This window comes from Puma concolor, chromosome B2, assembly GCF_028749965.1.
Source record: "Puma concolor isolate L17-30 chromosome B2, mPumCon1.1.hap2, whole genome shotgun sequence".
Lineage (NCBI taxonomy): Eukaryota > Metazoa > Chordata > Mammalia > Carnivora > Felidae > Puma > Puma concolor.
Window position 1 is genome coordinate 42,253,844 of NC_141671.1, and position 24,845 is coordinate 42,278,688.

Here is a 24,845-nt window from a genome sequence, read left to right on the forward strand (position 1 = left end):
TCACTAAAGAGGGGTGCCTGGGTGACTCAGCTGGTTAACCATCTGACTTTGACTTAGGTCATGATCTCCTGGTTTGTGGGTTCAAGCCCCTCATTGGGCTCACTGCTGTCAGCGCAGAGCCCACTTCAGATCTTCTGTCCCCTTCTCTCTATACCTCCCCTGCTTGTGTTTCTCTTTCTCTCTCTCTCTCAAAAATAAATGAACATTTAAAAAACTTTTTAAAAAAAGAGTCACTAAAGAAATCACACCCAGCAGGTAAGGGGTGGGTTCGTATATACACTGCTGGCAAGTACTGACTGACGCTATCTTTCTGAAAAATAATCTAGGAATACATATTACATATCTCAAAATTCTTCATACCCTTTGACCTAGCAATTCTACTCCTTGACATTTATCCAAAGTAAATGATTTTGTCAAACAGGAGGTGATTTGACTGGTTAAATAAATTTTGGTATCCATACAATAATTTCAAATTAAGGTCATTTAAAATATTATAAGGGCACCTGGGTGGCTCAGTCACTTAGGAGTCCAACTCTTGATTTCAGCTTGGGTCATGATCTCATGGTTCATGAGATTGAGCCCCGTGCAGGGCTCTGCATTGACAGCACGGAGTCTGCTTAGGATTCTCTCTCTTCCTCTCTCTCTGCCCCCCTCGCCACAATTAAATAAACTGTAAGAAAATATTTTAAAAATAAATTATAGAAATCTATTTATTAACATGGCAAGATGTTCATGATATACTGAAAAAGCAAGTAACTAAATATATTTGAATAATCAAAAAGGCTATGCAAATAGGACACAATGTCAAATATCATCTTATCCAAACAACTTTCTGTAACTACTCATATTCCTTTATCCTGTTTTCTTTTTTAGGCATTTATCATCACCTAACCTGTACTTGCTTTTGTATTATCTTTTTCTATTTCATGAGAGTTAGGACCTTGTCTATATAGGTCATTGCTATACTTCCCTCTATCTAAAATAGTGCCTGTCACTTTCTTGGGAGATCAATAAATATCTGTTTAATGAATTATAAACAGAAAATGAATAGCTGGAATAATATACACCAAGGTATTAATGACAGTTGTCTCTAGCTAGATGAATTGTGGACTTGTGTGTGTGTTTATTTTTATGAAATGAATAGAAAGAAAACCTCAAGCCAGCTATGCATTTTAAAGTGAGGCAAAAACAGAAAAAATACCAACCAGAGGAAGGAACAACATTCCTTACTATTGAAATGAATACTGACTTCTAACATATCCATATTAGCTTCAGTGAAAATGAAACCAAATTCAAATCAAGATGACAGGCCATCATGGGGTTGGTGCATAAATGGACCCCAAACGATGTATAAGTCAACTATAAAGGGTCAGAACTTTTAAGTTCTTCTCCCATCAAAGGCCCTGAACTCAATGACCCTGGTATAAAAAAGAGCATAGTCCTACCTGGTTGAAAAGAGGACTCTCCCAGGAAGGCATAGAAAAATTAGAGCTTGGACGATAGAGGATACAGAATAGCCTCTTCTCTACCTCCCCAACATTAACTGAGCACCTACTATGCCCTAGACAAAGCGGATACCATGGGAAACACAAAGATAAATGAGTTTTACTCTTTTATTCTCAGGAAGTTCTTACTTAGTGGAAGAGACAGGCGTGATAACAGACATGATCTTAATTAAGTTTTAAATAAGATAGAATGAAATAAATCTTATACAGTAACCATAATACATTATGAGAGAGCTCACTACATATTTAATATATTAAAGAAGGGGTGGGGTGAGGCACCTGAGTGGCTCACTTGGTTAAACGTCTGATTTCGGCTCAGGTCATGATTTCATGGTTCATGGGTTCAAGCCCTGTGTCAGGCTCTGTCTTGACAGCTTAGAGCCTGGAGCCTACTTCAGATTCTGTATCTCCCTTTCTTTCTGCCCCTCCCCTGCTCACGCTCTGTCTCCTCCTCTCTCTGCCCCTCCCTTGCTCACTCTCTCTTGCTCTCAAAATGATTAAACATTTTAAAAAATAATCTTTAAAAGTTTATTTTATTTATTTTGAGAGAGAACATGAGTGTGCACACAGGGAAGGGGCAGAGAGAGAGAGAGGGAGGGAGACAGAGAATCCCAAGCAGGCTCTGCCCTGTCAGTATGGAGCCTGATGCATGGCTCAAACTCACAAACCATGAGATCATGACCTGAGCTGAAACCAAGATACAGCCGCTTAACCAACTGAGCCATCCAGGCGCCCCAAAAGTTTATTTACTTTGAGAGAGCGTGCATGTGAGCAGGGAAAGGGCAGAGAGAGAGAATCCCAAGCAGGCTCTGTGCTATCAGCATAGGGTCTAATACAGGGCTCTATCCCACAACCCTAGGATCATGACCTGATCTAAAACCAAGAGTCAGACACTCAACCAAATGAGCCACACAGGTGCCCCAGCCAGTATGAAATTATAATGAGCAAGGGAAAAAAGAAGCATGAAATGAGGCTGAAGAGGTAGGTAAGGGAGTATTACAATCACTGGCTTATACTTGGAGAAAGGATTAAGAGTATAGCCATATAAGCAAAAATTGAAGGTGGCTTAAACTTGGATGGAAACAAAGATGGTGAGATGGATGAAACGGAGATTTACTTTGCAGGGAGAACTGAAAGAATCTGGCATTGATTTTGTATGGAGCGGTTAAGGAAAAGCAGCACTAAGAAAGCTTTTCAGGTTGTTGGCATGAAAACTCTTGGACACTGGGGCCCTTGAGATGGGTTAACAATGAAGGCAGAAAAGAGGGAGGTTGAGCACATCATTAGTTTGTTTAGTTTAGTTTAGGGTATGTTGACTTTGAAGTGTCTATGAGACAATGAAGTAGAAATGGTGAGTAAACCATTGGACCTCAGGTTTGGATCTCACCAGACTCCTTTGAGTTAGAATATAAAACTAGAAGTTGTCAGCATGGTATTTCAGCATAGACCTGGATGAAATGACCTAGGGAAAAAGCAGAATTCTGGAGAACTGGGCTATGACTGATTCCTGAAGAACTAAAATATTTAAATATCAGGCAAAACACAATAAGCAGCAAAGGAGACTAAGCAGCAGCAGCCAGCATACTAGGAAGAAAAGAAATGTGAGAGAAGCCAAGGGAAGAAAGCATTTTTAGAGAGAGTGCTTCCCTGTATTAAATACTGCTTTGAGAACTAAAATGTATTCACTGGCTATGCAGCATGGTGGTGACCCTGTTGTTAACCATGAACCCACAAAATGGTATACATAAGTTACAAGAAGATTAGAAGCCAGGCTGGAGTGGGTTAAGCAATAAAGGCTAAAGCAAGAACATGGGGGGCCCTGAATGCTGAGGATTTGGGATTCTATTCTGTGGGCAATGAGAGCTGCTAAAATTCTGAAGTAGATGGGGCGCCTGGGTGGCGCAGTCGGTTAGGCGTCCGACTTCAGCCAGGTCGCGATCTCGCGGTCCGTGAGTTCGAGCCCCGTGTCAGGCTCTGGGCTGATGGCTCAGAGCCTGGAGCCTGTTTCCGATTCTGTGTCTCCCTCTCTCTCTGCCCCTCCCCCGTTCATGCTCTGTCTCTCTCTGTCCCAAAAATAAATAAACGTTGAAAAAAAGAAAATTCTGAAGTAGAGTCCCGTTGTCTGACCTACGCTTTACAAAAATAACTTCAACAAGAGTAAGAACAGGTTGGAAAAGGAATCTAAGAAAATGGTTAGAAGGCTTCTTTAGGAGCCCATGGAAATAAAAGATTAACAGAAACAGAAAGGAGCACCTGGCTGGCTCAGTCAGTAGATCATGCAACTCTTGATCTCATTGTTATGAGACTGAGCCCCACACTGGGCATGGAGCCTACTTAAAATTTAAAAAAAATTTTTTTAAAGAAATGGAAAAGTTGAATTGTTACCTTGCTATTTGAAGAGGAGCTTGAGGTTGATGACACTTTTTCTGGGCTCTTAGATTTTTCTGCTTTCCCAGCCTTCTCTGTAGTCTCTTTACTGTCATTTGAAGACTTTTGGGATTTATCCAAAATGTTTATTCCCAAGATCTGAGCCACTTTGTCCAGTTCAGACTGCTTCTTTTCTGCCTCTTCTGCTTCTTGTCGAAGTTCTGCAATGTCCTTCATGATGTTATCCTGAAGCCGACTCACCTCCACCAGGAGTGGGTCTTTGTGGCCATCCTTCTCCCTTCGTTTCTTGCGCAGCATTTCTCCTGAGCAGACGAATGTCAAAAGAAAGAAACACAAGGAAAGTAAGACAGGTCATTTTTCTGTCACAAGTAGTAATCTCCCAAGAGTCTATGGTCAGAAAATCTTTTCCCTTACAACTTTCCTTTATAAAGGCAAGAAAGACTCTCCTATCACATGGGCTAGTTTAGGTGAAGCTTCTATGGAGGTAAAGGATGAGTGATTACATTATCTCTTATGTAGGAGTTATTAGCTAAGGATCTACAAGCAGGCTTCAGGAGATCCATGAATCCCCAAAATGGTATATATAAGTTTATGTGCATTTGTCTTTATGTTGTTAACTATGAATCCAGTGACGGTCTTCTTCAGAGAACCAAGGAATTATTCAGAGGGCGAAAAGAATTCAGTTACATATTTGACTTTATCTGATTTAAGGACCCTTTACCAGTACCTACACTGAGTGTTAGGTTTTGCCTCAGGTTCACCTAATGTTATCTCCTATTCCAAACAGAAGGTCCTCATGAAATAATCTTCACAGGATTAATAACTAAATTTCTTATCCATAAACAGTCCAAATCCAAACAGAAGAAAGTGTATCTTCTCTCACTCTCTATTATTCCAAGCTGTCATCAAGCTGTAATATTTAGAAGCCTTATTATGTTCTTTCCTCAGTGTGCATGTGAATTCCTAAAGGCACAGATGAAGAGATGGAATCAAGAGGCATCATGGAACATCTTTTTGTGCAAAAAATAAGGAAGTACTTAAAAAATGGAGACATATCAAAGGACACAGGAGACCCTTTAAGGGCTCCCACTGGCCAAATCTGGGGCAATTTGGGCATGAAAATAAATGACAGTATATAATTATAACTTGTTAAATGAAGAATCCATGACTTCACACCAATATAAATGACCAAGAGATGGGAGAGGAGGGATGGGTAGGAAGCTCTTCATCCTAGTAGAAAGCCAACTAATAGAGGTAGAAGGAATAATGAGATTAGAAAATCACTATTTAACAACCATCATAACAAATGATTTAGGCAAGAATCACCAATGAATGCTCAACTAGTGAGAGGAAATTTGAGGACTGACTAAACATTTACACAGTCTAGAAGTATCTCTCCTATAAGTTACTAATTATAAAGGGTAAAATAATAACTTTGCAGCAAAGAAATTCCTGAAGACACCATCTTAACCAAGTGATCAAAGTTGATATCACCAGTAATGGGACAAATTAATACATGATACAAACTCAGCATCACTTCTGTGATGCTCTTGTCAAAAATGCATAACCTAAATTTAATCATAAGGAAACATCAGACAAACCAAAATTAAAGGACATTCTATAAATATGTGACTTCTTTTCTACAATGTCAATGTCATGAACTATAAAGATCCAAGAAATGTTATAGGAAAAAAAAAAAGTGAAAGAAATGACAACTGAATGCAACGTATAATTTTCCATTTTCTTTTGCTTTAGGGCATTATTAGGACAGCTAGTGAAATATAAATAAGATCAGTAGACTAGTAGTACACTATGGTTAATCTCCTAATTTTGATAAGTGTACTATGGTTATACAAATGAATGCTTTATTGTTAGGAGATACACAATGAAGTTATTTAGGAGTTAAAGGAGTATCATATATAAAATTTAAAGAATTCAAGAAAAATCACACACATACACAGATTGAGAGGAAAAAAAGGATATAGAAAATATGGTAAAATGCTAATAATCATGGAGAATATCTGAGAATTTTTACACTATTACTGCAACTTTTTATGAGTCTAATTAAGCCAAATTTTTTAAAAAGTGAGGCTTCAGATCACTGAACTTATCTGAGAGTCCCCACAGTTCTCCATTTGGGTCTCCTACTCAAGTTACTACAAAAAGGCACTTATGCACAGGAATGTCTGATACCTTGTTGTTTATGAAGCCGCTCCAATTCAGTCCTGAGGTAGTACATCTTTTTTTGGCGAGCTTCCCGGTCACTCTTTAGCTTTTCCCTCTCTTCAATAACCTGCAAAGTACATAATAGTGTCCTTCAGCCTCCATCATTCTCCTTTTCTACTACTCTCTTCTGTAAGTCCTCATGCCAGATGATACCTGAATCCAAGGACCCAAATGTCTACACAGAGAAGTTCTGACTTTATAGCAAAGTTGGTATTTCATTCTGATCCAAATTCCAGAGTAGAATTATCCTCTTCAGAACTACATTGCCCAGAAAGCATTATTTTTATGCAGGAAGCACTGTACTATTAATGTTAACCTAAAGGCACTGACAGCAACTATTAGACCGTGGTTCTGAGCTCAAAGGGAACCATCAAGAAGTGAACTAATGAGTGTTACAGGTGACACATTGTGTTAGTTGCATTACATACATCAATTTATTTAATCCTCATGACATTATCCTTGTTTTACAGTAAGAAAACTGAGGTTGTGAAAGATAAAGTAACATATCCAAGGTCATACAGTAAGAAGATTTAAAATCCAGGTATATTAGATAGATAGATAGATATAGATAGATAAAATCCAGGTATATATAGCCTAAAGCACACATTTCAACTGTATTACTACTAGTTGATGGAAAAAACAAATATAGTTTGTATATAATGGACTAGTGTGGAAAACCTGTATATTATCAGCCCTGACTTAAGTGCTAGGTTCTTGAAGGGGAAGTAAAAGGAAAACACTCAATCTCCAAACAGTGTCTGTACAGTCTCAGGTTTTGTCTATATTGAACCTTTCCCTCCTCTTTTCCAAAAGACTTCAACAGAACAAAAGACTGAAGCTCAGAGTATCTAAATGCAATAAAAAATTAAGAGGTGATTTTTGTTTTCTCAAGAATCAGCTAAATTTCTTTTAAACTGGAAAAAAATTGACCCTCTAATTTTTCCTTTCCTTCTTTTTCTTTAGGTTTTAATTACTTTATTAGCAAACCAAATTTAATATATTACATTTTTACGCTCCTAAACAAAGTGAGTCATTAGTTACTAAGGACTTTTACGTTAAGAATACGCATTAATTTTTCCATTTGAAATTCTGCTATTCTGTATTCCTCATCCCTAATTTTTACCTGCTATTTTAAAATATCTAGAATTATTACATCATTACCCCAGCCAGTTCCCTTCTTATACCTGAGAACCCAATGAATTTTGTAGTATAAAAACTACTGTTTAAGTGTCAAAAAATATGTTGTATTCTTGGACTCTAAAACAAACCAGAAAAAGCAAAGCTGATTTTTTAATTACCAAGCAACAACCAGGTATTAGCTTTTAACCCACATAATCACTACAGGAAATGGATCCAAAATTCACTAAGATGAAAACACATTTACTGATCATCCTTCACCCAATCCAATTTTGGTTCCTCACTCCCTGACGAGGTCATATTGAAAACTTCAAGGCTCTCAACTCCTACCCATAGTATTGTAAGGCCAATAATTCTGATAGAGAAATAAACTTAAAAAAGAAGTCAAGAAATCACAGTGGGACCTAGGGCTAGAATTTAGTTTAGTCCTAATGAGAAAATGTGAGAAAAACAGAGGGAGTATATACATTACTTAGAGTGAGGACAGCAGCCTCCAAAAACTTAAAAGGGCCTTACACCCTCTGAAAGGCAAATACCAATTTATGTTAAAATAGAAGACTCAGGCACAGGATGCTCAAAGCTAATATTCACCTTCTGCTTCTGGGAAGCACGGTTCTTCTCATCAGAGATCTTCTCCGGATTATATCTTATGAGTGATGGGATGGACACCTGGACAGGCACTTGAGCAGTAGGAATTGAGCCTAGCACTGACTCCTCCTGCTTGGGCTCATCAGGAGTCACAGTGGGGATCACACGGAGATTGGGACGGCTACGAGTAGGCTGTTTGGTAACTGGCATTACCCTGTGTGGTTCAGGTAGAGAGTGGTTTGATGGTTGAGAGGCAGGGTACATGGGCCACCTGGAGGCTGCATATGCCATGTAGTGCCTATAGGCATCAAAGGAAGCAGGGGGAATGGCAGGTCCCTGATAGTTAGGAGGTATCCGAGCTGCAGCAAACTGAGAGGCCCTTGGCATATGAAACTGTGATAAAGAAGCAGGATGTGGAAGTCTAATTGGGGCAGATGGGGCTGATGGTAACATGCATCTGACTGCCACAGATGACTGAAACCCACTGCCAACCACCTCTGGTCCTGCAATATGACCCACTGAATGGTCAGACTTTAGGAATGGGGGGCTGTTTTTTGTGAGCAGGTAAGGGTCTACAGGGGAGACTGGATGTGGATGGGACACCTCTGGGGAGTGGGTATTGCTATGGTGTGCCTCTCTGCTCTCCAGTCTGTGAGGCTCTGAGGAGTGCCGATCAGCTGAGAAATGGTGGTCAACTGAGGAACAGCGTTCTGCTGAAAAGTGCCGGTCAACTGATGGACGGCGGTCAGCAGAGGAACGTGATGGTTTCTTGCCATGAAGTCGTTCCTGAGTGCGTGCGGCCAGTTTACTAATCTCTGCTACCCCAATATCCAGCCCTATGGTCTTGAGCAAGTCATGAATCTTGGCATATTCTGGATTGGTGTCTTCTATTGATTCTAGTTTTACAGCTGGAGCTGAAGAGGGCAGGGAGCTTGCCTTCTGTCTCATGACTTCATTCTCAGAGCTCCCAAGGGGCTTTGGTGGAGATTCTGCCTTTAAATCCTCTTCTTCGTCCCCATAGAGAAATTTCTCCTCATCCTCAATGTCAGGGAAACTACGACGCCTTTTTTCCTGTGTACTGGTAGAATCTGCCAACATGCTCAAAATGCGGGAAAAACCACTGCCATCCTGGCTAGCTCTCTCATGGGGCAGCAAGAAGTCTGTGTGTCGTTCAGGCCCCTCAGGCTTCATATTCAATTTTTCCTTGTGGCACAGAAAACTTCCAAACTTCTCTCTGAGAGGACTGTTGTCTTTGGGCATCCCAGGGAGGGGACCCCATTGATAGAGGTTGCCCTGAGGTTCTTTCAAGGTAGTCTCTACCATAGTCCCCTTGTTTTCAATTTCTGAGGCAAAAGCAGCAATAGCACCACTTAGTGGAAGAGATGGGTGACCAGAGTAGACAGGGTGATCCTGGCTGGGGCTGGTATTGCTGGAAAAACTCTCAAGCTGTAAAGACAGACACAACTGATTTAGCCTCTATGTAGAATCTCAGAAAACTAGTAACTGAGACAAATACTTAAATAGTTGGTTCTTCTTGAATAAATAGGGGGATGCTAAGTATGAATGAAAGGGAGGTACAGTATCCTTAGGCAGGTTCAAGATTTGGGTCTCCATCTCTCCAGATGCTTCTGCTGTAGCGAGGGGAAACACGAAATAAAGTAGATTGGCATGAATCTTTACTTTTGCCCATTTCTTGTACTCCTTACCAAGCAATACGAATTCAAAAGGATTTTAGAGATATACTCTAGCTTACTTGTTTTTTTCCTATGGGTCCCTCAAAGGGGGGGGGGGACATATAAAAGTGGAGCCACTTTGAAGTGAGATAAGGAAACTCTGAAACCTAACTGATCAACCTCCCCTTGCTTCCTTACATGCCCTTAGGTACTTCTTCAGAAACTTTTAGCTCCTAGGAGAATAGCTAAAAACTAGCATTCATGCTTGACCATCTTTTCAAAGATGAGGAAAAAACATCAGGGCCCAGTAACTTGTCTAAAAATCACACAGCATGTAGTGGCAGTGGGATCAGAATCAGAATCACCTGGTTTCTGGTCTAGTGCCTAGTGTCTACTCATAAATCTTTTCTCTAAAGAGAAATGAGGAAAATTCAGATCATCTACTCTCTTCGCCCTTCAAGCTTCACTTCCAAGAAACCCATATTCAAAGATTCCTTGAGGGCTATCCAATTTAGAGAAAAAAACTTCCAATAAATACTCTCCAAAATGTTTACTTAGCCTAAAATATGACAATAGAAGCCCTCCACTGATGCATTATAAGGCCTACAGTTTACTCTGGAGAATCTTGGAAGATACTATATTACAAAGATACCATTAGGGACACAACCCTCAGGAAAGTAACTGAGTTTTAAGATAGTAGAGGGACAAGTAAGAGATTCTAGCAGAAATGCAGCAGAGACCTGAATGGAAGGCTCCATGTCCACCTCAATCCGTTTCTTCAGAATTGACTTCTTGGGCATAGCGGATACTTCCTCAGGGCGATGTAAAGAATACCCTGGCTCTGATGTTGTTAGGACACCTGATAGTCCAGGAATAGAACAGCTAGTGTCACCACCATCAACTCCCACTAGCTCCTGACTCAAGCTCCTACTTCGTTCTTCCTCTTCTTCTCGTTTTCGCCTGGCAAGGTCCAGCTCTCGAAACTCAGGATCTAGAAACCTAGGGCTTGGGCTTCGTCTACGCTGTCGATAGTTGCGGGTCCCTGATGAAAAACCTGAGTGATCACCGCCCATGCCATGTATCTTCTCTGTGTCATCATAACGGGGCCGTTTGGCCTCCCGGCTCCTTTCCTCAGGTCGTACAGAGTAGGAGCCTTTGAGTTTATCTCTATTCCGCTCTGTTCCCCGCAACAGCTCATCATGACAACTGATATGGGGACTATAATCAGAACGATGCAAGAAAGTTTCTCTTGTCCGGTAGTCCTCATCAAGTTGTCCCAAGAAGGGACTGAGAGGTCCCTCCTCCCGAGAAATATATCGTTCAAGACCTCGAGGGCACTGGGAACTTCGAGTGAAGACTGAATCATCAGTCAGGTCATCCCTGAGGAAAGAGACAAGCATCAGTGAATACAATGGACTTGGAAAGAGCAAGAGCAAACAAGCCTCTAAGAGGCTGACATTCAGCAAGGGGGCTACAGAATGCTTAGGACAAAAGACAAAAATCATGAAATCCAAGAACAAATCTATGGAACATTTCTTCTCCCTTTCCCCTGGGCACAAGCAGCTTCAATCTCTAACCAAAGGGAACTATTACTATCTATCTAGACAGAACTTTTAGGCTAATCTCTTTGACTAGACTTTGGGGATGCAGAATATCACGAGAGGGTCTGGGAGATGTGAAAACATCACTACCAGACTACAAAAAGTGTGGGTTACACAATTCCACACTAGTTTAAATTCTAGCTCTTTGCTATCAAAAGTGTGGTCTCAATTAGCAGCATGAGTATTACCTAGGAACTTTTTAGAAATGTGGATCTCAAGCTCCATCCAGGCCTACTGATTCAGAAACTGCATTATTTTAATAAGAGCTTCAGATGATTTGTATGTACTTTTAAATGTGAGAAATAGGAGCACCTGGCTGGGTGGCTAGGTCAGTTAAGCATCCAACTCTTGATTTTGGCTCAGGTCATGATCTCATGGTTCGTGAGATCAAGCCCTGCACTGGCTCTGGTGCTGGGTGGGGTGCCTGCTTAAGATTCTCTCTCTTCCTCTCCCTCTGCAACCCCCTCTCAAAAAAATTAATCCATAAATGAAATGTGAGAAATATCAGGCCAGGTCAATAATTTTCAAGCTGTGTTCTACAGAGACTCTTAAGAGTGCTTAGGAGATGCCTAAAGGAAGGACATGCTAAGAAAGCAGAGCCTGCATGGCTCTGGGCCTTCCACCTCACTGAAATCATACTGGCCCCAACTTTTACTGTTTGTAATGTAAGGTTCTGTATAATATACCATTTGGAAAAGAAGTATTTCACTGTGGGGAAGATTTTTTTTTAAACTACTGAGCTACCTAATTGGCACGATTTTCTCACAAGTTTTAGAAGATTCTCCAATGCTCTGTTTTGCTAGGTCACGTATTAAAAACCATAAAATCCCTTTACAGCCTGTTTTGTTCTCTCTTTTCTACTTTGCTTGGATATCCACAAGCACTCTGCTAATCCTGGGTCTACGAAAGAGTATGAAATGATTTGGCTCACTATATATTTTTATTTTCATAGAAATAAAATGGTCTTTAAAAAAAAAAGAAATAAAATGGTCTTGGACCTTTGTGGCACAAAGATAAAAATACAGGATGGGACACCTGTCCTTTCAGCTCAGAGCTCTTTATCACACAAAATCGTCCTAATCTTTTTGGGTACTATGGTCACAGAGTTTCTACTGTCCAAAAAAGAAAATTTCTGATTCAATCATAGATAGAAATAAAGATCCTCCAGCACTCTAACTTTTAAGTAATCTGAATGAAACATTTACATGTCATGGCACCTGGGTGGCTCAGTTGGTTAAGCATCCAACTCTTGATTTCAGCTCAGGTCATGATCTCACAGTTCATGAGCTCAAGCCCTGCATTGGGCACTGTGCTGACAGTGCAGAGCCTGCTTGGGATTCTCTGTCTTGCTTTCTCTCACCATCCACCCCCCGCCAACTCCTGCTTGCACGTGTGCTCTCAAAAATAAACATTTTTTTTTTTAATTTTTTTTTTCAATGTTTATTTATTTTTGGGACAGAGAGAGACAGAGCATGAACGGGGGAGAGGCAGAGAGAGAGGGAGACACAGAATCGGAAACAGGCTCCAGGCTCCGAGCCATCAGCCCAGAGCCTGGCGCGGGGCTCGAACTCACGGACCGCGAGATCGTGACCTGGCTGAAGTCGGACGCTTAACCAACTGCGCCACCCAGGCGCCCCAAAAATAAACATTTTTTAAAAATGTATGTGTCATTCACACTCCACTCACATTGGTGTTTTCTAGTTTCTAGTATGTACTTTGTGTTTTGTAGAGTTTCTGAGAAATAACTTTTCTTTGATTTTGTTTTTTTTTTAGTTGCTTTCTCTGGGACTGAGCAGAACATCAAAGAGTTGCCTTTTCTAGAACTTTGTTCAAAGTTTTAGACCTGGGTAACAGCTATAAATAATTTTACGAAAGACTATCATAGATAAACTTTATCACTTCCTCTAAAAGAATGCCACCCATGAGAATCCAGGTTCCTGTTACCCACCTCCTCCCCAAGAATCTGGGGAATTTTGAGGTCTCGATATAGTATAAAATAGGAAAAATGGGAATGAACCAAGGATGATCTCTGAAATCAAACATAACTAGAGTAATATATTTTACTCTATGGGTTTGTCAGCCATGAACACGCCTATTTCCAGGGAGGAAATGTCCATGAACCACTCTATTACTACAACACCATCTACCATGAAAAAGTCTCTGATTGTATTAGTGTAGAGGAAAAAACACAGGCTCCACGGGGAGTGGCAAATTCATCCATACTTCCATGTTCAGCTCCCCACTAGAACTATTACATATCACCATCAAATGGCATACTAGCTCAAGATCTAATCTAGCACTAAATATCAAGAAGCTAGAAATAATGAGATGACTCCCAGATAGTATCAATCCAGACTTGTAACCTTCAGCAAAAGAAGGCAAAAACAACACAATGAAAAAAGGTATGTTAACAGTTAAAAGAATAAACAAACTATCATATGTATATCATGCATATATATCATGCAATACAGAAATCATTGATTTCTATACAGGCAGAAATCAAGATGCTTATTAGAAGCTCATGTCTTCCTTCCCCAGGTCTCCCAAAGGATAAGAGAAAGAACTGGCTACGGTAAAAGTGAGCCCTAAAAAGGGTCCCATCCTCTGTAGCTTAGAATAGTCCAGGGACAGACTCTGAAAGTTTTAGTTAAGTCCAACTCTTTTCTAAGGTTTTAAATAATGTATAAGGTCTATCTATTTAAAAAACTGACAGGGTGCCTAGGTGGCTCAGCCAGTTAAGCATCCGACTTTGGCTCAGGTCATGATCTCATGGTTTGTGAGTTCAAGCCCCTCATCAGGTTCTCTACTGACAGTGCATAGCCTGCCTGGGATTCTCACTTTCTCTCTCACTCAAAAATGAATAAATAAACTTTAAAAATAAATAAATAAGTAATTGATTGTTGGATTGCTGGATGGGTACATGGGGGCTCACTGTATTTTTCTACTTTTTTTTAAGCTACTCATGAATTGGTCAGCATCTCATCTAGCAAGTAGATGGGAGCTCCCTCTCTGTACTTTTGTATTTATGAATTGCATTAAACAAGTAAAAAAACATATAACATATACCCACATAAAACTTTGTACACCAATGTTCACAGCAGCATTATTCACAATAGCCAAATAGTGGAAACAACCCAAATTTATCCATCCAATCATCTCTGATGAATGCATAAACAAAACACATACAATGAAATATTATTGGTAACAAAAAGAAATGAAGTACTATTATATGCTACAACATGAATGAATCTTGAAAACATTATGCTAAGTGAAAGAGGCTAGTCACAAAGGACCATATATTGTATGATTCTATTTATATGAAATGTCCAGAACAGGCAAATCTATAGACAGAAAACAGATTAGCGATAAGCTATCGCATGTCGGGGGGGGGGGGGGGGTAACTAATAGCTAAGAGTGCAGGTAATAAAACTTTTCTAAAATTAATCGTAGTAGTGGATGAACAACTCTGTGAACTCAGTGACTAAAAGTCACTGAACTGCACACATTTTTTTTTCTTTAAATAGGTTCCATGCCCAGCATGGAGCCCAGTGCAGGGCCTAAACTCACAACCCTGAGCTCAAGACCTGAGCTGAGATCAACAGTTGGGTGCTTAACAGACTGAGCCATCCAGGCACCCCTGAACCATACACTTTAAATGGGTGAATTTTACGGTATGTGAATTATGGCTCAATAAAGCTGTGAAAAAATGTATATGATTAAGAAAAAGAAGAAGAAAAAAGACCCTGTAGAGTCCAAACTTCCCATTCTTCTGCTCTGATTCCCTAAAATGCCTGAAGAAAGCTCTTTGCTTCCGTCTTTTCCCTAAGGCAAATCAGAAAGAAAAAATTCTGCTCCTTCAACCTAAGTCAGGGCAAGGAAGAGTTAAGATAAGAATTTTGTGAATGAAACGTGCAGACTACTTTGTTAACAGGGTAAACTGAACTCACATCCACAAGTCTTTAGAAGCTTAAATTAGAGCACGTGCTCTCTCTCTCTCTCAAAATAAATAAACTTTACAAAAAAAAAATAAATAAGGGAAGAGAAAGATTATCAGGGTCCTAGGAAAAGTTTATTTTTAAAAATTTTAAGTAATCTCTACACCCACAACCTGGGGTTCGAACTTAACACCCCCAGGAACAAGAGTCCCTGGGAATGAAAGTGGCATGCCCTAGTGACTTAGCTAACCACGTATCGCCAGGAAAAAAATGTAAAGCACCTACATACAAAGGATGGAAATGGCCTGTTTCATTAGCTGAACTGGATACACTGTCAGGAGACATCATGAGAACGCCAGTGGTCCTATGGCCTGGTATTACTGGACAGTAATTATCCACACAAACCATATAGAGAAAAAATACAGGGGACAAAACAATATAAAGAATGGGTTGCTACCTCCTTTTATTATTATTTTTTTCCTTAAGTAATCTCTATGCCCAATGTGGGGCTTGAACTCATGACCCCAAGATCAAGAGTTGCATGCTCTACCAACTGAGGCGCCCCCGATAGCTCCTTTTAGAACCTTAGTCTCATTTTCTCTAAAACAGACTTGTCTCTCTGAAACACATGATTCTGGGAAGACAATTACTATCCCAAACTCCCTAAAAGGCAATTTTTAATTTTTACAACTTAAAAAAGGACAATTCACTATCTGAAGCACACGTGCATAACGAAGCTTATAGAAAGGGGAGGTGACAAGAGGAAATGCTATAGTTATCTCAAAACCTTAACAAGGAAGGAAGAGAGTCACACCTGGCACCACCTACTCAATCATTTCCCAAAATAGAAGTAGCCAGAAGGGCAAGGGCTTTTGCCTCAATTAAGGGATACAGTCACATAACTTAAAGCCCTATGTTCAGAAGTTTCTTTTTTTTAATATATTTTTTAATGTTTTTAGTTTTTTTTGAGAGAGAGATAGAGCATAAGTGGGGGAGGGGCATAGAGAGAGAAGACAGAATCTGAAGCAGGCTCCAGGCTCTGAGCTGTCAGCACAGAGCCAGATGGGGGACTCAAACTCGTGAATCACAAAATCATGACCTGAGCCCAAGTCGGACGCTTAACCTACTGAGCCACCCAGGTGCCCCATGAAATTTCTGTCATATGACACAGAACTCTCCTGCCTTGGTGTGCCACATCAAATTGCCACTGGAGCTTTGAAGTAAATATCACCAAAGAGTAACACTGGTCTTCAGACTTCCTGCCCAGCCGTCCCCCACCTGTCTGCCTATGCTCAGTGTACCACTACATGGACAGTCTCAGTTTGAAAGAACATTACATTGACTTGTTGCTACTGCTAATCATTTGTGAAAACTCCCAATATGCTGGGCAGAGACCACAACAGACATGGTTCCCAGCTCTCAGAAAGCACTTTCCCTGTACTCCCATTCTTATTTATTTACTTTTGTGAGGTGAAAAACACCTAATGTGATTAGTTAACTTCCCACGTGGTGATGTTCCTAATACCTAAGATCTACATTTAATACTCTGTGGAGTGTATTTGTCTCAGCATTCAATAGTTGTAAAAACTGAAATTAAACATTTTTAAAGAGCTTTAACTTTTCTACTAACGCTTAATATACTTAATATACTGAATTTAGATACATGTTAGATATGAATTTATCTAAAACCTTTCTGAATCTATATTTCAGCCTGACCAAGCTGAAAACGCCATTTAAAAAAGATTTCCTATTTTGTCCAGAACTTTCTTTTGTAGAAAGGATCCTAGTTCCAGTACTTTAGAATCCTTACCATCTCAATTGTTTACGTTTATGTCCTGTTTATGTCCCCTCAGCCTTCCCCTTTCTAGATGGACCAGGATGACATTCTAAAGTCTTTTCTTCTATGTAATTCTTTCAGCAACAGAGTCTACGTCAATACACTCTTCCCACTTAGAAAGCCTTTTCCAATGCTATACTTTGTACTGGACACAGGGTGTAACTTCAGTGCTGGCACCACTCTTTCAAATACATTATTTAGAAAAAAGCAACTTTTCTAGCTTCAAGCACTATTATAGTGTGCCCTACCCCAAATGAAGCCTACCTGTCCACGTCCTCCAGATTATCCACTGGTGACCCCAGTCGATCACTAAGCCGCCGCCGTTCTGGTATGCCAACACAGAAATGGTCATTGCCAACAGTGATTCTTAAGCTCTGTTCCAAAGAAGAGTCAGAACGCAGACCAGGAGAGCGTCTCTACAAAAGTAAAAGATAATGTAATATTCTATAGGATCAAGACATCCCTATACCCAAAAATGTACTCCTCGGAGGTCATAAAATTGTCACCCAAAAAGGAGAGAAATGACTATGGTAAGATACTACTCCAAAAATAAAGCATGTTTTTAAAAATTATCATTTTCTTAGATGAAAGACCACACTTCCAAGCCTCCCAATCAGAGACCTCTCATTCTTTCATTTACTAGTACTGGGCATGGGACTAAAAGAGTAAATCGAGTCTGTTCTCAGAATCTATACATTTCTGGTGAAGTAAACAAATAACAGGTTTTGTGTGTTTTTTAAAGTATTTCTGATAGCAGTAAATGCTATAAAGTCATTAAAAAGTGGTAATATGAAAGAGATTAGAGAAAAGGAACTACTTCAGATAGGATGGTTAAAGACGGCTTTTTCTGAGGTGGTATTATTTAACCTGACCCTTGACTGATGAGATGTCAGCCTTGCAAACAGATGGAAGTATGTTTCTGGCAAAAAGAACAAGCTGTGGAATGAGCTTAGCATGTTCTGAGTAACAGAAAGACAGCCAGTGTGACTGTAGCAAAGTGACAGAAGACAAGAAATTTGGATTTTATTCTTAGTGTAGTAATAAACCACAGAAGGAGTTCAAGCATTAGAGTGATATGATCTGACTACATTCTTCCTCCAGATGCTTGCATTGCTCCTACTCTCATCTCATTCAAGTCTTTATTGAAGTCACCTTCCCAAGCCTTCCTTGGCTACCCTATTAAAAATGATGAATTCCTTTCTGTTTTTGTTTTTACTTAGTACTTAATTCCATTTAATATGCCAAAATATTTTACTTCTCTTGTTGCCTGACTCCCCCTGGTAGAATATAAGCTCTACAAGGGCAGGGGTTTTTGACCGTTCACTGTTGTATCCCCAGTGCCCAGAACAGTGCCTAATATGGTAGATGTTGAATAAATACTTCTCAATTGTATACAATGAAGATTAACAAAAATTATCTTGATTGCTAGGTACAGAATAAACTAGGTGGTAACAAGAATGGAATGTAAAGGAAACTAAGGCAATAATCCACTCAAAAGGCAATAGGGCTTAGACTAATGGCAGGTGGACAGTTTGGGGGATGTATCTTGGAGGCAGAGCTGACATGTTGACACATGGAGTGAATCTGACAGCTTAGACTTGGGAGAAGGGAAACCATCACTATTTCTGGCTGAGCAATGGGTGATGTCACTGACTTGAGAAGAAAAGCTTGGAGCACTGAAGAAAAGGGAGGCTGTGGGAACTAGTATTCAATTTTCTTTGCTTCCTCTGTAGAACTTCTTGCTTCCTCAGACTATAGCTGCTCAGCTGTGAAAATCTTAACATAGTGACAAGTCAATTCACCTAAGACCAGAGTACCTAGAGCACATCAATACTCTTAGAGAGCAAGCAGAGAAAACAGAAACTTTGTCATGGGGTTTTTTAAAAAAAAATTGATGAACTGAAAATAAAAACAAATTCCAAAACACCAGTCCCAGGTCAGAGGCAGTTACGGTGAGAGGTCAATATTATGTCTAAACTTCTATCTTTTTTAAAAAAGATTTTATTTTTAGTCTCTCCACCCAATGTGGGACTTGAACTCATGACCCTGAGATCAAGAGCCCTATGCTCTACAAACCCAGCCAGCCAAGTGCTCCTAAACTGAACTTCTTAACCTCATGTCCCATCCCTTTAGCAGGGAAACATAACCGTTAAAATTATGGATGGTGGGAACCGGGTACGCATGGACTGAATCACAGCTACACCGCTTCTTAGTTGTATGACATTTTTTAAAGTTGCTCAAACCTCTCTGGATATCTCAGCTATTCAATAAGGCAAAATTTTAACTTCCTCGCCTCAAAGGGTTGTGAGTGTTCAAAGGGAATGTGTAAATGAAGGTCGAAGCATAATCCTGCCACATAACTCAATAAGTGGTGGTACTTATTAATGACTGTGGGTATGCACAGTTCATTTCAGAGTAGCGCCAATTTGCTAACAGTTCACACTCTAGGTGTCTTCGCTGATGAGGTTTAGGCAACCCTAACTGGCCACAAAGACATTTCAGCTTCTTTTCTAAGATCCACGGGGCAGCTCAGGTCTAAGGGGATACCAAACCACGCAACTCTGAGGGAAACATCGACTACTGAACAAGTACCAGGCACACAGTTTGGAGGACATTCCCCTCGCCCTGGCAAACTTTTCCGCATCTCACCCAGAGTGAGACAAACAGCCTATTCCTGAAATGATGCACTGCCTCCCGAACCAGGCGCCCGTCTGGGTCCCGAGTCCGTTATTGTGTAAAGCGGCTCCCAGGGCTGACGGGAACCTCCAGGTTCGGACGTCGCCGAGGGAGCCCGAGGGGGGGTGGAGGGCCTTCGATCCCGGGACTCTGGCCTGGAGGCCTTGGGGCGCCTGTGCTGCGGGCGTTTCTGAAAGCGGGAAGCCCGGGCGAGGGAGCTAGGGTATAGAGGGAGTCCCGGTCGAGGGGTGGGATTACCCGGCTGCCGCTGTCGCCTGGATGGTCTCCACGGCCGTCCCGGGCGAAGTCCGCGCGGGACTCCCCGCGGCTGCTGCCTCGGAAACCGGCCGGGCCCGGCGGGAAGAGTCGTCGGCCCCGCGGCGGCGACGGGGAGCCGCGACGCGCCCGCGGCGGGGAGGGGGAAACGCGACGACCCCGCGGCGGGGACGGCGAGGCCCGGCGGCCGCGGGGCGGGGATGGGGAGCCACGGCGACCCCGCGGCGGGGACGGCGAGGCCCGTCGGCCGCGGTGCCCTGAGGGCGAGCGGGGACGGCGAGCCGGGTTCCGAGACGAGGAGGAGCTGGAGGGCAGCGGCGAGGTGCGGCGAGCCGGGCCTGAGGAGGAGCCGGAGCTGCGGCCGGTGCGCGGGCCGCCCCCGCCGCTCTCTTTAGGCCGGTGCGAAGAGACGGAGGAGCGGGCGCCGCTGCGGTACATGGCTCCGGCAGCAGCAGCCACGGCGGCAGCTCCGACCGGGGGGCGCCCTGGACGCGGGGCCCCAGCGCGCCGCCGCAGCTGCAGCCACGGCCGCCACGCGCCGCCCCCGCAGCCGGAGCCGCCCCCTCCCCTCGGCCCCGCGCCGCCGCTGGGGCCGGCCGAGCGCGCGGCCGCTGCTGGCGGTTGGAAGCGCGAGCACGCGTCCGACACACCCCCCCGCCCTCCGGGGCTCCCCGCTCCTCCACTCAGGGAGCGGCCACAAGAGCCTGAAGTGGGGAGGAGCGCAGAAGCCCGAGCGAGGCAGGGCGAGGGGAGGGGAAGCGGACGCGCGACCTGCGCCCCGTACGCTCCGCCTCCGAACCTGCAAGATGGCGGCGGCTGAGCCGCCCACTTCCCCGTCCCCCGGCGACCACGTGACTTAGGGAGCCTCCGCGCAGTTAGGCCCGGGCGGAAGAGGGGATTAGCGGGAGCTGAACTGGCTTTCCTGGGGTTGCTCGAGGCGTGGGGTGACATCTGGTAGCATCTTCGCCCTTCTTCTGTCCCCCAACCCTGTTACTTTATGTGGGAACGATAAGTGGTTATAAGTGATGGGAATATAAATAAACCCAAAACGTTAGGTATGGAGAAGGTTATGGCACGTAGTGACCACCAACGCCCCGGACCCCACAGAAGACGCATCATTTTACTTTCCATTTTATCTGATCTCTGTCGATTGAAGTTGGGGACGGAGAAATGCGGAATGGGGACGGGTTTGGGGGGCGAGAGTCAAATCCAAAGCAGACATCAGAGTAAATTGTTCTTTCAACCAGAATACATACGGTCATGGGGAAGGTCTCATTGCCAAGGGGTCCATATCATGACAGGAAGACTGGAGAGTTTTTTGAGCAATTCAGATCCTCCAATCTATGACCAGAATTTTCCTGGACACCTGACTGTAGTAGTCCCCAGTCTCAGGGCCTGCATACTTCATACAAAAGTGAAGAAGTCAACACATGAAAGAAGAAAAACCATGGTCAAAACAGAAAAAAAAGTTGACCTTAACCAAACTCTTCCAAACAAAACAATGCTTTGACAGTTTTCATCTATCAGCTAGAAACACAAAATGTGAAATTGGTATGAGAATTAGACTTCTGATTCCCAAGCAAAGGCAGAACAAAAAATTTTAAACATGAAAGATTTCTATCTTCTAATTTATATATTACAACATTAAATTTAAAATATATCCAATTTCATGACATTTGCTTATATCATAGCTCTGTAAGAATAAATTTTTTACTAGTTAATTTCTCTTGCACTCAGTTTAGTTCCCTCCTTAACATTACAAGCTTGCTCCCAATAGGCATTTGAATTTTTGATTCCTGACTTTTGGGTTTCATGGCTTAAGGTCTTCATCATGTCAAGGTTATTAATGTATTCCGCATATTTTTTAACACTTGAATGATTTTGTTTTCCATATTTAGTTTATCTGGGATTTTACGTGTGAATTCCCCCATAATCAATTCATTAAGTTAAAATTTAAAATTACTTTTCACAGATAACCAATTTTATTCAAAACATGAGTTGGGATTACCTGTATAGTGGGAAGTCAGAGTGAGGGAGTGAGTTTCCCAGCTAATGAATGAACCTTGCCAAGTGTTCACCATCCACGACTCCGCCCATTTTCTTTTCTTTTAGTTGTGTAACTTAACAGTAAAGAGATTTTGTTAATGGGATTTCCTTGTGAAAAGAAAACAAAATATCAGTATTGATGATGGAAGTAAAAGAAAGTAAAGCAGTCTGAGAAAGCAATGGCTCTTAACCAGAATATATGAGTTATTCATATATTATTCATTATTCATATTTCACGTATTATTCATTATTATCCATGAATTCATATTATTCATTATTCTTATATTATATTATAACCATAATATATGAATGTAAGGTTTTTGTACAGTTTAGAACCATATTTCATAATGTGTGCTGTGCAGTAGAGACCTCTACTCAGAGATTTGATTATACCAGCTAAGTAGCATAAAAGACTTGTCAGATTGAAAATGGGGAAAATTCCTGCTCAGACTATAACCTAAGGCCCGTTTTTTTTTCAATATATGAAATTTATTGTCAAATTGGTTTCCATACAACACCCAGTGCTCATCCCAAAAGGTGCCCTCTTCAATACCCATCATCCACCCTCCCCTCCCTCCCACCCCCCATCAACCCTCAGTTTGTTCTCAGTTTTTAAGAGTCTCTTATGCTTTGGCTCTCTCCCACTCTAACCTCTTTTTTTTTTTTTTTTTCCCTTCCCCTCCCCCATGGGTTTCTGTTAACTTTCTCAGGATTCACGTAAGAGTGAAAACATATGGTATCTGTCTTTCTCTGTATGGCTTATTTGACTTAGCATCACACTCTCCAGTTCCATCCATGTTGCTACAAAGGGCCATATTTCATTCTTTCTCATTGCTAAGCCCATTTTTTAAAACAATAAACTTTAAAACTGCCTCTGAACAGCAGACAGCCCAGGTAAAATATCATAAGAATGTATAACTGCTTCTATGTATGAAATGTCTCTGAGGTACAAGTCACAAGACACTTAAGCTTAAGTTCTCTTCCAGGAACTAAAAGGCCCACTTTCATCCAGTTCAGACGGGTCAAAACCTTCCTACTGGGCCCGCACAAATCTCCATAGGTGACATTTTGATGTCAAGGAGCCTGAAATCTCCACCCCCTAATCTTGTCAATACCCCATCTTTGAGCATGTGATATATGAAGAAGCAAGATGATGGACTGTGCCTGCATAGATCAACAATTCCCTGACCTTTATCTCACCCTCTCTAGCTTCCAATCATATCCCCCCACACTGTCCCTAAAATCCCATAAATACTCAAAAGACCTTTTTTTCAGGAAAGGTGATATGAGACCTGTTCTCCGTCTCCACGCTTGGCTGCCTTGTGAATAAATTCCTTTCTCCGCCACATATCTGCAGGTCTCAGTGATTGGCTTCTGTGCATAGGGCAAACTGAACTGGTTAGGTAACAACTGAAGGGTGACAGTCTATGTAAGTTAAATTGCCATATAAAATAGTCCAGAGAAGGGGTGCCTTGCTGGCTCAGTCAGTAGAGCACGTGACTGTCAATCTCAGACTTGTGAGTTCAAGCCCCCATACTGGGCATGGAGCCTACTTTAAAAAAATAAAATAGTCCAGGGAAGATGATTTTAGTCATCCCTGGGTTGGTGAGATTCAGAGATCTGGGAGACTTTAGCAGCGCTTATTGATAGCCTGTGTTTCCTCTCATTTAGGGCACAAAGAAAAGGACATTTTCTTCCTTCTTTCAGAAAGGGGGTCACGTGACTATTTCTATCCACTATAGACTGAATGGAAGCACTTCCAGGCTCTATCAGGAAAGAATGGTTATAAGATTTCCATGCTCTTTCCTCCTTTGCTGTGGCAAATGAGGAAGCCACATGTTACAGATGGTACAACCTGTCAGCCTAGGTCCCTGAGTGACTGTGTAAAACAGAGTACCACCCCCAACCCTGAGTTGAACATACACTATGAGCATGAAATGAAGCTTTGTTGTGTAAAACACTGAGATTTTGAAGGATAATTTGCTACCACAGTACAACCTTGACGAATGTGACCATTATGAAAATGTTTTTTGGTTGTTTTGTTTTGCATCTGTATTTTCTGACTCTAAAAATTAAAAATTTATAAATTAAAAATTAAAAATTTATAAAAATTAAAAATCTATAAAATTGTTTAAAAAAATAATTAAAAATCTGCCAGAGGGGTGTGCCCTATCTTTGTATTAGCCTAAACATGAATTTCAGTTACTCATGTTTTTGGTGGGATCTAAACAAACATGAAGAAAAGTTAAAAGATGTTCACAGACACTTGGAGCCAATACATTTTATTTATTTTTTTTACACTTGATCTTAGCCAAAAGACTGAGAAGCAATTATTATTATACTTTTTTAAGATTTTATTTTAGGGACGCTTAGGTGGCTCAGTCGGTGAAGTGTCCGATTTCCGCTTAGGTCACGATCTTGTGGTTTGTGAGTTCAAGCCCTGCATCAGGCTCTGCCCTGATGGTGCTGAGCCTGCTTGGGATATTCTCTCTCTCTCTCTCTCTCTCTCTCTCTCTCTCTCTCTCCCTCTATCTCTGTGACCCTCCCCCATTCATGCAAAATAAATAAACTTAAAAAAAATAATAAAGATTTTATTTTATTTATTTATTTTTGAGTGAGGGAGAGAGAGAGAGTGAGCAGATGAGGGGCAGAAAGACAGGGAGAGAAAGAATCCTGAACAGATTCCACCCTGTCATTGTGGAGGCCAAGACAGGGCTCGAACTCACAAATATGGAGAACATGACCTTAGTCGTAATCAAGAGTCAACGCTTAACCGACTGAGCCACCCAGGTGCCCCTAAAGATTTTATTTTATTTACTTATTTTTTTAATGTTTATTTTTGAGAGAAACAGAGTGTGAGCGGGGGAAGGACAGACAGAGAGGGAGACAGAATCCAAAGCAGGCTCTAAGCTCTGAGCAGTCAGCACAGAGCCCGACAGGGGCCCAAACTCACTAAC

At 41.6% G+C, this 24,845-nt stretch overlaps 1 protein-coding gene across 5 annotated transcripts in view; it reads right to left on the reverse strand.

The window, feature by feature from the left end:
- The window catches only part of ZNF318 (zinc finger protein 318), a 43,704-nt gene extending 23,111 nt beyond the window's left edge, over positions 1-20,593 (reverse strand). For 4 of the 5 annotated variants that reach the window (XM_086706916.1, XM_086706917.1, XM_086706915.1 and 1 more), the window contains exons 1-6: positions 19,825-20,593; positions 17,155-17,306; positions 10,258-10,897; positions 7,848-9,290; positions 6,087-6,186; positions 3,891-4,195 (exon numbers count right to left, since the gene is read on the reverse strand). In XM_086706916.1, the coding sequence (XP_086563042.1) occupies positions 3,891-4,195; positions 6,087-6,186; positions 7,848-9,290; positions 10,258-10,897; positions 17,155-17,306; positions 19,825-20,280 (3,096 nt within the window). In that variant the 5' untranslated portion in view covers positions 20,281-20,593. The remainder of the gene's footprint in view (positions 1-3,890; positions 4,196-6,086; positions 6,187-7,847; positions 9,291-10,257; positions 10,898-17,154; positions 17,307-19,824) is intronic. The other variant, XM_025926025.2, reaches the window with a different exon arrangement.
- Between the last annotated feature and the right edge of the window lie 4,252 nt (positions 20,594-24,845).